Source organism: Lolium perenne, chromosome 4 (genome assembly GCF_019359855.2).
Source record: "Lolium perenne isolate Kyuss_39 chromosome 4, Kyuss_2.0, whole genome shotgun sequence".
Classification (NCBI taxonomy): domain Eukaryota; kingdom Viridiplantae; phylum Streptophyta; class Magnoliopsida; order Poales; family Poaceae; genus Lolium; species Lolium perenne.
In genome coordinates, this window is record NC_067247.2 from 267,364,468 (window position 1) to 267,379,313 (window position 14,846).

At 48.7% G+C, this 14,846-nt stretch overlaps 2 protein-coding genes and 1 long non-coding RNA gene across 3 annotated transcripts; all 3 read right to left on the reverse strand.

Moving 5' to 3' along the window:
* Window positions 1-398: 398 nt before the first annotated feature.
* On the reverse strand, window positions 399-1,745 carry LOC127294890 (uncharacterized). Its single transcript, XR_007847196.1, has 2 exons — window positions 1,314-1,745; window positions 399-748 (listed from the first exon to the last, which is right to left on the reverse strand). It is a non-coding gene; the product is annotated as an uncharacterized lncRNA (long non-coding RNA).
* Window positions 1,746-2,014: 269 nt separating this feature from the next.
* Window positions 2,015-3,389, reverse strand: LOC139839355 (uncharacterized). Its single transcript, XM_071829409.1, has 3 exons — window positions 3,240-3,389; window positions 2,955-3,174; window positions 2,015-2,031 (listed from the first exon to the last, which is right to left on the reverse strand). The coding sequence occupies exons 1-3, from the start codon at window positions 3,387-3,389 to the stop codon at window positions 2,015-2,017; spliced, it is 387 nt and encodes a 128-aa protein (XP_071685510.1).
* Window positions 3,390-4,871: 1,482 nt separating this feature from the next.
* On the reverse strand, window positions 4,872-8,495 carry LOC127294891 (uroporphyrinogen decarboxylase). Its single transcript, XM_051324795.1, has 6 exons — window positions 8,300-8,495; window positions 8,067-8,191; window positions 7,437-7,547; window positions 7,094-7,282; window positions 6,049-6,174; window positions 4,872-5,628 (listed from the first exon to the last, which is right to left on the reverse strand). The coding sequence occupies exons 1-6, from the start codon at window positions 8,406-8,408 to the stop codon at window positions 5,113-5,115; spliced, it is 1,176 nt and encodes a 391-aa protein (XP_051180755.1). The 5' UTR covers window positions 8,409-8,495; the 3' UTR covers window positions 4,872-5,112.
* Between the last annotated feature and the right edge of the window lie 6,351 nt (window positions 8,496-14,846).

Sequence of the window (14,846 nt, forward strand, 5' to 3'; positions counted from 1 at the left end):
AGAAACCTCTAGTGAACAAAGCAATCCAGTAAGCATTTCATAACCACACAACACGCCACAGTTGGCCAACCATCACTCCTACATCATCACTCAGTGAAAGGTTTTTTCTTTTCCTTTATGGTTTATCCTTAAACCTTTCGGTATACACGGGAACTAGTCTTCCCGCTTGTACTTTCCCTTCCCTAATCGCAATGAAAGCGACCAAGTCGCCTTTCGTAAAAAAAAATACATCATCACTCAGTGCATCGCTGGCTGTTGTGCTCCTGCTAGGCCATCGTGTTGTTGGCATGTGCTCTTGCATGCCTAGCACGTCGCCGGCCCCTTTGATCCTCCTAAGATTATAAGAACAACCGAAAGAGAACTAAGATCATTAGGATGCCAAATCCAGACTCAAATCATAAAAATAAACTGGTTCATTATGTTTGTCATGAATATTGTTTATCACAAGAACCCATGTACATTCATAAAGAGAAACTGTTTAGAAGCGCATTCAACCAAGAAATGCCACCATCATCTCATCTTGCAATGAACAGAGCAATAGCTCAAGCCTAGATTCCTAATAATCTGCATAGATCCTCGCGTCAAAATCTGTCCATTCCTTGTGCTTCTCCGGCATAAACCTATTTTACATGATGATGGCTGAGTGGCTGACGCAGGACAAGCCCCGGTAGTAGAAACATCCTCGTGCTCAGTCCTCAGTGCTCAGTTTCTCACCATGTGCACAACACAATGCATGAGTCATCAGGAGCTAGCAAAAAAAGCACACAGGTTGCATAAGAAGCAGGAGCATTACACATGAAGTGAACAAATTGGTTAACTGAATGGTAAACATACTAAATGGTTCTCTGGCGCATGACATGAAAGACTTGGTACATTTTCTATCATGGTATTTAACAGACATACGAATACAGGAGTATAGGCAACCATCTAACAAGAATTAGAGAATCAGTACTGTGACAACCATTGGTAGAAATAGCACTCAAACAACCATCCAACCAAAAGCTACAGACCACTTGTCCACTTCTAGATACTAATCGCTCTATAGAAATCAAGCCACTACAAGCAGTCCTATAACCAGATGTCTGCCAGGAAGCAACATGGTACAACCAAAAATTATTTCAAAACACTAGATTGTAAGAGGATAGTTCACTAACACATGAGGATCTACATCTGCAACCCACCATAACCCAGCGTTACTAGCAGTCTAGCAGCTAAATCAGACTCCTCGTCGTATGGCTGCATCTATACTCAGACAAAAACGATCAAACATGCAACGGCCTATCTAGCAGCAAAGCGAAGCCAACGACACATACCTGGCAGCCTCGCATCTTGAAGCAATTGACTGACCTTGACGAGTGGCGTCCGATCCCGTGGGCGAGGAAGGCGGCGGCCGCTGACTTCGATTCTGTTGTGGTGGCTGGCGGTCCGATCCAGCTGGTGAAGAGAGCGATGACGCAGCAGACTTGGTCGCGGAGGAGAAGTCCTCGGTTAGGCATCGGCCGTGATCTCGCACGTGAGGAGGAGGGGGCCTCCGAGCTGGCTATGCTAGGGGATCGAAGGACTATGGTTGCCGGGAGGCGTGGGGCGTGATCTTCATGAGGCGCGCCTTCGAAGGGAAGCACCACTCCGCGGCAGTGCTCGTCGGAAGAGGTGGCGACGGTGCTACGAGGAGGCTAGTGGCGGCGGCGACGCTAATTTGGGCATTAAACGAGATGTTTGACCTATTGACCGCTAGGGTTAAAAAAATCGACCGCTCGCATATACAGTTCTGCTTATCGAAGTAAAATAAAAATTAGAAGCTGTCTTAATCAATGGTCACGAAAAATCAGATTAGACGGAACCTAAATCAGATTAGACGGAACCAAAGTTCCATGCCAATCACCGTAAAAGAGCTCTGATTATTTATGTATGAACCTCATTTGGATTGGTAGAAGTCTTTGAATCAAGGCCCCCTTCCATTAAGATAGCCTTAGGGCCTACGGAGGTGGCTTCTTTTGGAACATCGACATCTATTTCAATATTGTCCATGATCTGCAAAAGCGCAATTTTTAGAAATAAATTGTTAAGATTGGCATATGGTAACATGCTTTAAAAAATATAATCGCTCCTTTGCTTGTGTAAAACTTGATGAATTATTTGTCTATTCCACCAACGGTCGTATCTTAGCATATGTCGATGGGTTCTTTCGAAGCATCTGCAATATCTGTCTCTGGGGCATCCATGATCTACAATAATAAATATATATGTTAAATGAAAATGTGGAGATGGATATTTACGATCTCAGAATAACCAAAACATAATAACTATTAATACAATTTTGTAGGTCTAGCATGTTGGACATGATTGATTATTAGAAGGTAGAGCTGCACACTATCCTGCTTTGGTTCCCTCGCCTTCCTTGCCGCTTTGGCGGCACGAGGGGAGGGGGTCATGTTTCTCCGTTTTGTAGCTAGGATAAGAGCATCTCCAACAAGCGCACTAAAAATTGGTGCGCTATAGGTCGCTGCGACTGCGCTGTAAACATTTGCTGCGTGCTGCTCTAATTTCCCCCCGCCGGACGCTGTATTATACAACGCGTGCTCTGGCGCGTAAAATGTTCCTTCCCCAGACGCTGTATTATGCAGCGCGCAGCGCGGCGGAAACAACTATTTCGATCATTTTTGGTACGAAATAGATCAAATAAAACACAAAAAATTAACTGAAAATACGAAATATATTAGAAAATTCGACGGTACAACGACATTTATTTGAAAACTACCCTAATCTACTCCGAGTCCCAGTCGAAGTCCGACGAGTGGGTGGTGTCGAACACCGGAGTGGATGTCCACTCGAAGGAGGAGGAGGAGGAGGAGGAGGAGGAGGAGGAGGACGAGAGGACGATCGCCGACAGCCCGGCATCGTTTTTCTTCTCCTCCGCCTTCCTCGCAGCCTTCTCCGCCATCCTCGCCGCCGACGTTGGTCGCGGTCCATCTTCTTCTTCGCCGCCGCCGCCTTCTCCTCCTCCATCTGCGCGTAGAACGCCTCCATCGCGGCGACGTCCTCCGGGAACTGCCGCGCCCACTCGAGGCGGAGGCGCTCGTCGCGCTCCGCGATGACGAGCCACTGCTCGAGCTCGCGCTGGCGCCGCTGCTGCTCGCGCGTGACAGCCGGCGACGGTGGCGCGAGCGCCTCCGCCTGCTCCTCGTCCACACATCATGGAAATTCATTGTGCGGCGGGAGCGGCCGAGGCGCCGTGCGACGGCATCGTAGGCGCACGCCGCCTCGTGCGCCATCTCGAACGTGCCGAGGCGGATGCGCTCCTCGCCGGAGCGGATCTCGGCATCGAAGTGGCCGCTTGGCCGCGCGCGAACGCCGCGGTAGCCGGAGGAGGAGCAACGGCGGGGAGGCATCGCGTCGGCAGAGGTGGATCGGCGGCGCGGGCGCGACGTGGGAGGCAGAGCGATGCGCGAGAAAGTGGAGCGACACGCGTGCAGTGAAGTTTCCGGGGCGGTTGGCGTGCGCGCGCGTGGCGTTTATAGCGCGCGCGGCAGCCGAAGCGGCAACTTTCCCGCGCGGGATAGAGCAGAAGCGCGGGCGCGGCAAAAAATTTAGCACGCGCGGCATTTTCGCGCGCCTGCTGGAGGATCGCGCGGGCTCCCGCTCGGGCCGAATTGGCGGTTTATTTAGTGCGCGCGTCTTTTGCCGCGTCTGTTGGAGATGCTCTAAGGGTTTGTCTGCTGTGGTGTGTCGTTCTAGTGGTGGGAGCGACGTCCGAGCGAATAAATCTGCCTAATTCTACAGCCACACCAGCGGCCACCTTCACGGCAATGTCTCGGAGTTGATTGCAACATGTGCTTGTTGATTCACTCACGATGCCTGCGGCCATGCACGCTGCCTGGGTCACTCATGTTGCCTGTCGCCCGTCCTCGGCCAGCTCTCTCACAGCCGCCCCGTCCGTCGGCGTCGAGCCACTCACCGTCGGCCTCCCCACCCTCCGGCGCACGGTTTCGGTTGCCGGCCTCCCTGCCATCCGGCGCGCGGTTCTAACTGACAGCCTCCGCGCCCCCGACGTTGAATCACGCCACCATCGGCCGCACCGTCGCTTCTCCAACGTGACGCCACCGCTTCCGCAGTAGGCGGCATTCATGCTCCTCCCGTGGGCCTGGACCAGCCCGCTTCGATGATTTTGCTCCTCGTCACCTCCCGCTCCTACGATTGGGCCATGGCGGGCGTCGACGTTCGCTCCAAAGGAGCTTCCCCCGCACGTCTTGCAGGAGGATGGCGACACAGCGCCACTTGCAGGGCCATGTAGGATTGAGACGCTTACCACTTTTGTTTATTGGTGACCGCAGATATTATCGGCTGATCGCTGGGATGTTAATGTGCGGAGACGCCGGAAGCATTTGCTGGAGAATTGTGCGCCGACAACAGCGTCGGAGAGCTGTGCTAGAAGAGCGCCATTGAACTGTGCTCGAAGAGGTGATGCACGTCGAGCAGCTTGACAGGAGCAACTCGACAGGAGCAGCGGCTAGGAGCAGCAGGCGGGCGCGGCTAGGAGCAGCGGGCAGGCACGGAAACGGTGGAATTTTGAATTTTTGTTGAGCTAAGATAGGGATTGTTGTTCCTTATTTGATGCTGGTTGTTACTCTATTTTGCCTCTGCGTGCAATCCCAGAAGAGATTGTTGTTCCTTTTTTTAAGCTGATTGGTTGGCTTTTTTTTTTTAAGATTGCGTTGAGATAAATCATCTTGGTAGGCGATGTGGGGGGTATTGTTGTCCATCCTAAAAATGTGACACCAGGCATTCACCAGTTTGCTCTTAATAGTAGAGATTTCAGGTAGAGTATTCTTTTATCTTACAAATATAAATCAACAATCTCAACTAGGCAGATATGATTGAAGTAGTATACATGGTATAAACAAGAACTTTTTTACACCTCAATTAGTGTATGCTTACAAGATTACAATGAAATGGAAATCAAAACGCAGAACACAGAATCAGTCACAACAAGATGTGTTCTCCACGTACCCTATGCTAGAGATGTGGCTTCCTGCATCTATCCTCAAGCAGTGGAATGGAATCTACAACTTCTGCCGACTAGGAAAAAGGAACAGTTTCAAGAGCCAAGGTCTTTCAGTATCTGATTGCTTTTGCGACCTCAAAGAAATGGGCAACGTTTTCCTCAGGAGTCCCCACCTTAATGCCATGACCAAGGTTCAATACATGTCCTTCATTACCAGCCTTCTGCACAGTGTCATGAATCCGCTTGGTTATGAACTCTTTCGATCCAAAAAGAACACCAGGGTCCACATTGCCTTGAACTGCTATGTTGGATCCCAATCTTTTCCGACCCTCAGCCATATCAACCGTCCAGTCCAAACTAACAACATCAACGCCTGTCAACGGAAGCCTTTCCAGTAACCCACCAGATCCACTTGCATATAATATCAGAGGTAAGTCAGGATGTGTTTCTTTAACAGAATCCACGATTTGCTTCAGATATGGCAGGCTGAATTCCTCAAAATCAACTGGGCTGAGTTCCGTAGCCCATGAGTCAAAAATTTGCACAGCCTGTGCGCCATTGTCCGCTTGGTATTTAATGTAGTTAGCCATCGAAGTTGTGAATTTCTGTAGCAAAGTATGTAGAATCTACAAGAAACACAGAGCAGAGATGAGGTAAACATTTATTTTTTGCAACTAAGAGCACACAACATAAGAGAAGGTCAGAAGGAAAGGAAATTGAATCCAACTACGCATCTCTGATTTCATTTCATTCACTGGACAATATATAAAGCCAATGAATAATGACAACATATTTCACATATGCTTATGTTAATAAATACTTATCATGTGCAGTGTTTAGTCAGATATTACGTAAGTCAACTATATTGTCATGGAATTGCTAACATCCTAGCAATGTCAACTAGTCCACTATAAGCAGGTATCAAACTATTCAGTACTCCATTCAAGCAACATGGGACAGTTATGAAGGAAAAATAATAGTTGTCTTCAATGGAAGAAAATGTGTTGTGCAAAATATTTTATTAGAACTAGGATTGTTCGCAATACCTCTGGCTCTGCGAAGGCCATTTTCTTTATCTTCGAGAAGTTCTTTGATGAACCTCCTTCCACACAATAAGATGCCAAGGTAAACGGAGCTCCAACAAAACCGAGCACAGCAGCTTCATTCTTAACCTGAGAAGAAAACAGTGGAATCACCCTGTTAAAACGGTAACTGTTAAAATAACAACTGAAACGAACGCCCATACCCTCACACACTCTTTCAGGAACATCATTACCGTTTCCAAATAAGGGAAGTAGGGAATTCTCTTAATTTAAACATTAGAAAATATTGAAACTTTATATGAGCAGAAACAGACACACATTTTTCTACAATTCAGAAATGGTCTTATTAATAAATAAATAACCCAAACATACTATAATGAAAGAGCTTGTAGACACCATAGCAATATCGAGCACTCATCATGAGAAATAACATGCAGACCCCATAACTCGATGTGCTATTGTGCAATTTACAGATTCAGAAAGTAATGGTATTACTGATACCAATGCCAATGAACTGCATGCAATTCATACATGAAAATATGGAGGACGCCTATTGCAATGGGGAGAATAAAATCCTCAGCTGTCTCCTATACTAAGACTCTCAGTAAGCCACTCTCCAAAAGTACAGAACATATCAACACTATCTAAATGTTGTTAATGGATTAAGCTGACCAAGGTGAGGCACAATAGGAAAATTAGGAATCAGATAATAGTGTAGCTTTTACAATGTGGAGTTCCAGTGAAACCCATGAAACTCGTGCAAAAGCATGCACATGAGCTTCTCAGATTCAATGGTTAAGCTATCATGATTTAACTTGTCTACAATATTTTAATGAATCTGAAAAGCTCCAAGTAATGCAATATTAACAAATCAATACTAATAGTTAGCAACTTAAGATAAGTCATCTATTAGAATGAAAAACGAAGAAGGGAGGTGTGGACAGAGCATGATAAAAGTGTAAATGAGTACCTATTTCTACCCTATAATACTTTTGAAACGATCACATCTTTCTAATTTTCACGCTTGGATTCTGAAGAGCATACTAACCTCTTGTCGAAGTATATTTAAAGCCTGCCCGACATAGGGCACCCACTCCCCTGGAACAAATTCCCTGACTTCGTTCACAGCCGCTGCTGTTCTCAAGGGATCATATATCACTGGACCCTTGCCTTTCACAATGTCAAAAGGTATGTTCATTCCAGGAAGTGGAGTAAGGATATCGGAGAACAAGATAACCTAGGAAAATCATATGAAAGAAAACAAAACAGGAAATCGTATCAATAATTGATCATCAGATACTGGCAACATCTCAAGTCATGTAGGCTTTTGAGACTTGCAAAAGAAAATAAAAATAAAAAACATACAGAAAGGGCCAAAGTCCACAGCTTACTCCATCAGGCTTGAAAACCTTCCATGGTTGTAGAGAGATCTCAACAACAAGGTCAACATTTTCAGATCTTTCACGGAACAAAGGATATCGCTCGCACAGATTTTGGTAGCTCTGTTGCGAAAATCACAAAATCAACATGTTAAAGGCAGCAGGGGCCACTTTCTTGGTACAGAAAAAAAAAATAGCTCCAACGGAAAGAGTCATCTGTCATCATTCAAACAGGAAACTGCCATAGCTCACCGCCTCACTATGGTGGCAAATACGACGCACGAAACATTTCATGTTTTTTTTTTTGAAATAACAAAGTATATTTTGTCTTCCAGTAACATGCATTTTGTTTTATGAACAGAATTGTAAACAAAATTGCCTCTGGGAGGTTTTGGAAAATAGGATACACTAGGAGTGGCCATTACTTCTGCATTCTGCACAAAGTATTGGCAGCACTGCTCTAGTTACGTTGGCTTTGGGAGATGTTTATCTTTAATTGCATCTTGAGTTCTTGGATCTACTTACTCTAAGTGATTTCGATTATTTCTCCAATATCGCACGTATGACTGCTAGTACTTGGACAATGCTTGCGAAAATAATAAGCGGAGCTGCAGATCACGTGGTTAATAAAAGTGAACCTGCCTTCATGTACCTCCCGGCCTGCCTCATGAGCCAGACGGGCGGCCTGTCCACCTTCTTCCCCCTGATCGCGCTGACCAGCAGCGGCTCGTCCGCCGTCCCGGCCACCGCCGCCTCCGCAACAGCCTCTAAAACACCCGCCAAAACAGAAAATGATCTCAGGACGCCTGATTCCTCCCATCAAATCTTCAGTCAAACGGCCCAATGGGCGAGCAGAGGAGGAGGGGGCAGCTCACCTCCGACGGCGCTGCAGCGGACGGGGCGGCGGGAAGGGCCGGCGCGGGCGGACCTGCGGAGGAGGGAGGTGGTGGACGGCAGCGAGAGCGGCGGGCAGGCGGTCGCCATTGGGGCTGGCGGGCGGGCAGGCGACGCGACGACCTCGGCTCCCGGAGCGTCGAAGCGGATGGGGATATCGGGATTTGGGATGAGATGGTGTTGTGTGCTCACGCGGATAACAGAGTGGGCGAGAGGATCTCGGATATGCAAATGGGCCACTCGTGTCAACCAGTGTGGCCCATTTTGATTATTTCGGCTCGGGCCGAGCAGCACCTGGTGAGTTCACGGGCCAATAGGCTACTTCAGCCCAAGCAGCGAAGGAGTAACCTCTGGGAGAGATACTATGTAAGAACTCAGAAGCGAACCCTAGCCGCCGGAGAAGAGAATCACCATTCCAATGATTCGTTGCCCCCGGGGGATAAGGGCATCTCCAACCGGCTGACCCAAACGGACGCGCTGGGCCGTCCATTTTGGGCCGTTTGGGTGGCCGAGCGGACGCGCGGACGGAGCCCCGCGTCCGCGCGTCCGTTTGGGTCGCGCCCTGCGCCCAACGCGGCATGTTTGGGTCGCGGCCCCGTATAGTACTTTTTATTGTAAAACACAAATTGTAGAAAATTTATAAAATAGTTTAAATGCTCAAAATTTATTACACATTACATTGTCCACGTAATGAAGGATAAAGTATTATTAAAAAAAATAATGAAAAAACGATACAAATGATCTAGGCTTCCGGATTTCCTTCATCATCGTTGTTTGCAGCATTGTTGCCTACATGCTGCCAGACGTGCTCGATCAAATCTGCCTGCAGCTGGTTGTGTACAGATAGATCTCGAATTTCATGGTGTGCATGAAGAACTTCCTGGAATGATGCCGGGCCACGTTGAGGAGTAACCAACTCTCCCTGGCCCTCCCAGTCACTATCATAGAGTGAATCATCCCGCTCTACCTCAACAATCATGTTATGCATGATTACACATGCGGTCATCACCTCCCACAGAGTTTGCACATCCCAGGCTCTGGCAGGGGTGTCGACGATAGCCCAACGAGCTTGGAGGATGCCAAACGCCCGCTCGACATCTTTCCGGCTGCCTCCTGCTCTTTGGCAAACCTTGCCTCTGCTCGAGTTGGGTTTTCGGATTGTCTTCACAAGTGTAGCCCAAGGTGGATAGATACCATCGGCAAGGTAGTACCCCTTGGTGTAGTGGTGGCCATTGATCTCAAAATCCACATCGTGGACCGACCGTACGCTAGCCTATCAAACAGGAGAGCGCTGAAGCACATTGATGTAATTGTGATAGCAATCCATTCCTAAGAATGAGTGCAAAATACATGTATCCTGTGAAGCAACAGCTTCAAGAATGACTGTGCACCCCTCAGAATGGCCACTATATGCCCCCTGCCAACCAAAGGGGCAGTTCTTCCACTACCAGTGCATGCAGTCTATGCTGCCAAGCAACCCAGGAAACCCCCTGGAAGCGTTGATTGACAACAGACGAGCTGTGTCCGCTGCATTAGGTTGCCGGAGGTACTCTTCTTCGAACATACCGATCACAGCTCTGCAAAACCTATACATCGCTTCCAAGCCGATAGACTCACTCATGCGCGTGTACTCATCTACGAAATCACCGGCAACACCATATGCAAGCATCCTAATCGCTGCCGTGCATTTCTGGTACGAAGAGAGGCCTACCTTGCCAATTGCATCCACTTTCGCGTGGAAGTAGTCGTCGTAGAGCTTGACGCCATCCATTATCCGGCGGAACAATGGTCTGGACATCCGAAAACGACGGCGAGACAAGGCCGGCGTGTACAATGCCTTGGGTTGGAAGTAATCGGTGAAGAGCTGGTCGTGGCCGCGTTCTCTTTTGCGGTCCAAGGCGGCGGCGCGCCCCGGCAAGGACCCCCGGTGCACGGGGATCTGCGAGACAATGTGATCGTGGATGATCAGCGCAGCATCCGTGAAAAATTCGTCGTCCGAGTCCTCGTCGGACGACGTGTCGATGAAGTTCTTGAAGAAGTAGTCTTCGTCGCTGTCCATGATTTACAGATGAAGAGGGACAAATTTTAGTATGCCCATTTCATCGAACACCTCGCACGCGGAGGCCATCCAATGCGTCCGTAGGGACCTGCAGGCCATGGTCGTCTCGGCCGACTTGCGGTCTGCGAACACGGTGCACGAGAGCTCACCTCCGGCGGCAACGGCGCAGCTGCGAACGGCGGGAGGTCTCGCGACAGTGGGAGGACAGCGGCGACGGCGACGGCGTCCTCCGACTCTGCTACGACGCGGCGAAAGCAGCGCGGGGCCGCGTCCTATGCTTCCGCCCCGCTTGCCGGCGTGTCGGCGACGGTGGCCGGCGTCGACGCCTCTCCCAAATCGCCGGTCCTTGGCTGGCGGTGGAGCGGCGGGAGATGTGTGCGAGGGGTTTGTGTTTTGGGAGACAGACAGGCGGGCCAGGGGAGGACAAGGGGAGGACGCGAGCGACCAGCATCCGGCGTCCGCGGCCACACAAACTCGTCCCAGATTTGGGCCGGGTTTGGGTCGTCCCGGACGCCGCGGCCATCCGTTTTAGGGATAGGTCCGCGCGCTGGGCCGCGTTTTTGTCCGGCTCGACCCAAACGGACGCGCGGGCGCGGTTTGGGTCGCGCGGTTGGAGATGCCCTAAGGCTCTCCTAGCTCCGGGTCCCCAGCCGTCAGATCAACCATTTTGATGGTTAGATTTGCATGTAGCAAAAAAACATCTTCGGCAGCAAAAAATCACCTCCGGCAGCAAATGACTGAAGCAAAAAAGGGTTCGTTCAGAAAAAGAAAAATAAAAAGGCTGGACTCGCTGGAGACCTCCCCGGAGACCACGTAGCAAAAAAAAAGTGATAATGTAGCAAAGATGAAAATCGTCAGAGACATCACCGAAGACAACGTAGCAAACATATTATCACGATGTGATGCTATTTTTTTCTATAATTGTTTTGTTGTTTTGCTACTTTAATTTAAAAAATTGCTACAAGCTCTCTGGCGAGATCTCCGGCGAGGTCTCCGGCGAGCTCAGCCTTTTTATTTCATTTCGTAACTGAACCGTTTTTTGCTATAATGTAGCAAAAGCGGGTTATGTTTTTGCTGCCGAGAGGTATTTTTTTGCTACATTCAGTAGAAGCAGATCTGACCGTCCAAGATAGCCGATCCGACGGCTGGCGACCCGGGGGCTTGGAAATCAGATCCCCCGGGAGACGCCCAACAATGTGATGATTTGTGTTCCCCAAATTTTCTCATCTCTGGCAGTAGTAGTTTTACTCCCTTCTGCTTACGAGGTATGTTTCTGTGTTCTCCCAAATATGCGTTAGATTTACGTCTCCGCGGAAGCTGCACGATCGCAGAAAGTGTCCGTGTTCATTGCATCGAGGCCCGGTCGGCAGTGACTAGGTAACCAAAATTTTTTTTTTCATTACTATTGATTGGCCAAAAAGACCATCTTTACAGAGATGGCTAGTCGAGTTAACCTAAAACTACAAAGGCGCGGCCTACCATGGACTGGGTTACTCGCAGTCGTGCGGCCTACTACTGGCCGTCGGAGGGGCCAGCGTCCTCGTTGAAGCGGGAGCGCTTCACGCATTCCGCGCGTCGCGCACACCGGAGATCGGATATCTCGTCCTGCCGCCTGCGGCGTTCGAGGGCCTCGGCCAGAGAGGACTCTTCTGGCCATAGAGTTGGCCTCCGTCGCCATCGCCTGGGCCACCACCGCCTCGTCCGCTTGGGCCGCCTCCGCGGCTGCCGCATGCAACTGATACGTCTCCGACGTATCGATAATTTCTTATGTTCCATGCTTGTTTTATGACAATACCTACATGTTTTGTTCACACTTTATGATGATTTTATGCGTTTTCCGGAACTAACCTATTGACGAGATGCCGAAGTGCCAGTTCCTGTTTTCTGCTGTTTTTGGTTTCAGAAATCCTAGTAAGGAAATATTCTCGGAATTGGACGAAATCAACGCCCAGCATCTTAGAATCCCACGAAGCTTCCAGAACACCCGAGAGCCACCAGAGGAGGGCCTTGTGGGCCCCAGATGATAGGCTGGCGCGGCCAGGGGGTGGGCCGCGCCCCCTAGTGTGTCACCGCCTCGCCAGCCCTTCGACTCCGCCTCTTCGCCTATTTAAAGGTCCCTGACTTAAATCCTCGAGACGGAAAAGCCACGGTACGAGAAACCTTCCAGAGCCGCCGCCATCGCGAAGCCAAGATCTGGGGGACAGGAGTCTCTGTTCCGGCACGCCGTCGGGACGGGGAAGTGCCCCCGGAAGGCTTCTCCATCGACACCGCTGCCATCTCCACCGCCATCTTCATCAATGCTGCTGTCTCCCATGAGGAGGGAGTAGTTCTCCATCGAGGCTAAGGGCTGTACCGGTAGATATGTGGTTAATCTCTCTCCTATGTACTTCAATACAATAATCTCATGAGCTGCCTTACATGATTGAGATTCATATGATGATGCTTGTAATCTAGATGTCATTATGCTAGTCAAGTGGATTTTACTTATGTGATCTCCGGAGACTCCTTGTCCCACGTGTGTAAAGGTGACAGTGTGTGCACCGTGTGGGTCTCTTAGGCTATATTTCACAGAATACTTATTCACTGTTATGAATAGCATAGTGAAGTGCTTATTTATATCCCTTTATGATTGCAATGTGTTTTGTATCACTATTAATCTATGTGCTACTCTAGTGATGTTATTAAAGTACTCTATTCCTCCTGCACGGTGTAATGGTGACAGTGTGTGCATCGTGTAGTACTTGGCGTAGGTTATGATTGTAATCTCTTGTAGATTATGAAGTTAATTATTGCTATGATAGTATTGATGTGATCTATGCCTCCTTCATAGTGTGATGGTGACAGTGTGCATGCTATGTTAGTACTTGGTGTAATTGCAATGATCTATCATGCCTAAGGTTATTTAAACATGAATATCGAATATTGTGGAGCTTGTTAACTCCGGCATTGAGGGTTCGTGTAATCCTACACAATTAGTGGTGTTCATCATTGATGTCTACGCCCCCCTCCTTTTCCTGTAGACAGTGTTGGGCCTCCAAGAGCAGAGGTTTGTAGAACAGCAGCAAGTTTCCCTTAAGTGGATCACCCAAGGTTTATCGAACTCAGGGAGGAAGAGGTCAAAGATATTCCTCTCATGCAACCCTGCAACCACAAAGCAAGAAGTCTCTTGTGTCCCCAACACACCTAATAGGTGCACTAGTTCGGCGAAGAGATAGTGAAATACAGGTGGTATAAATAAGTAGTAGCAACGGCACCAGAAAAGTGCTTTGCCCAGACGATAAACAAGCGTAGTAACGCAGCAGTAGTAACGCAAAGAAACAAGTAAACAAGCAGCGATAGCAGTATTTAGGAACAAGGCCTAGGGATCATACTTTCACTAGTGGACACTCTCAACATTGATCACATAACAGAATAGATAAATGCATACTCTACACTCTTGTTGGATGATGAACACCATTGCATAGGATTACACGAACCCTCAATGCCGGAGTTAACAAGCTCCACAATTCAATGTTCATATTTAAATAACCTTAGAGTGCAAGATAGATCAACACAACCAAACCAAGTACTAACATAGCATGCACACCGTAACCTTCACACTATGAAAGGAGGAATAGATCGCATCAATACCATCATAGTAATAGTTAACTTCATAATCTACAAGAGATCACAATCATAGCATAAACCAAGTACTTCATGATGCACACACTGCCAACATTACATCATGGAGGAGAAATAGACTACTTTAATAACATCACTAGAGTAGCACATAGATGAATTGTGATACAAAACTCATATGAATCTCAATCATGTAAAGCAGCTCATGAGATTATTGTATTGAGGTACATGGGAGAGAGATGAACCACATAGCTACAGCGGAGCCCTTAGCCTCGGGGGTGGATTACTCCCTCCTCATCATGGAGGCAGCGATGGCGGTGAAGATGGCGGTGAAGACGGCGGTGGAGATGGCTCCGGGGGCAATTCCCCGTCCCGGCAGGGTGCCGGAACAGAGAGTTCTGTCCCCCGAATTGGAGTTTCGCGACGGTGGCGGCGCCCCTGGAGTCTTTCTGGAGTTTCGTCGATTGGTGTTGCGTTTTTAGGTCGAAAGGAGTTTTATAGGCGAAGAGGCGGCGCAGGAGGGCTGACAGGGTGGCCACACTATAGGGGGGCGTGGGCCCCCACTTAGCCGCGCCGGCCTAGGGTTTGGTGGGCCTGTGCCCCCTCTCCGACTCTTCTTCGGTGTTCTGGAGCCTTCCGGGAAAAATAGGAGGTTTGGCGTTGATTTCGTCCAATTCCGAGAATATTGCCCGAACAGCCTTTCTGGAACCAAAAACAGCAGAAACAGCAACTGGCCTTTCGGCATCTCGTCAATAGGTTAGTTCCAGAAAATGCATAAATATGACATAAAGTGTGAACAAAACATGTCGGTATTGTCATAAAACAAGCATGAAACATCAGAAATTATAGAT

Coding starts and splice junctions, on each gene's coding strand:
- LOC139839355 (XM_071829409.1), bottom strand. CDS start 3,389: ATGCCTCCCCGCCGTTGCTCCTCCTCCGGCTACCGCGGCGTTCGCGCG. Junction 3,175..3,239: donor CGGCGTGCGCCTACGATGCC/GTCGCACGGCGC, acceptor GACGAGGAGCAG/GCGGAGGCGCTCGCGCCACC.
- LOC127294891 (XM_051324795.1), bottom strand. CDS start 8,408: ATGGCGACCGCCTGCCCGCCGCTCTCGCTGCCGTCCACCACCTCCCTC. Junction 7,548..8,066: donor AGGCCGGGAGGTACATGAAG/GCAGGTTCACTT, acceptor TTTTCGCAACAG/AGCTACCAAAATCTGTGCGA. Junction 6,175..7,093: donor TAAATATACTTCGACAAGAG/GTTAGTATGCTC, acceptor TTTTCTTCTCAG/GTTAAGAATGAAGCTGCTGT.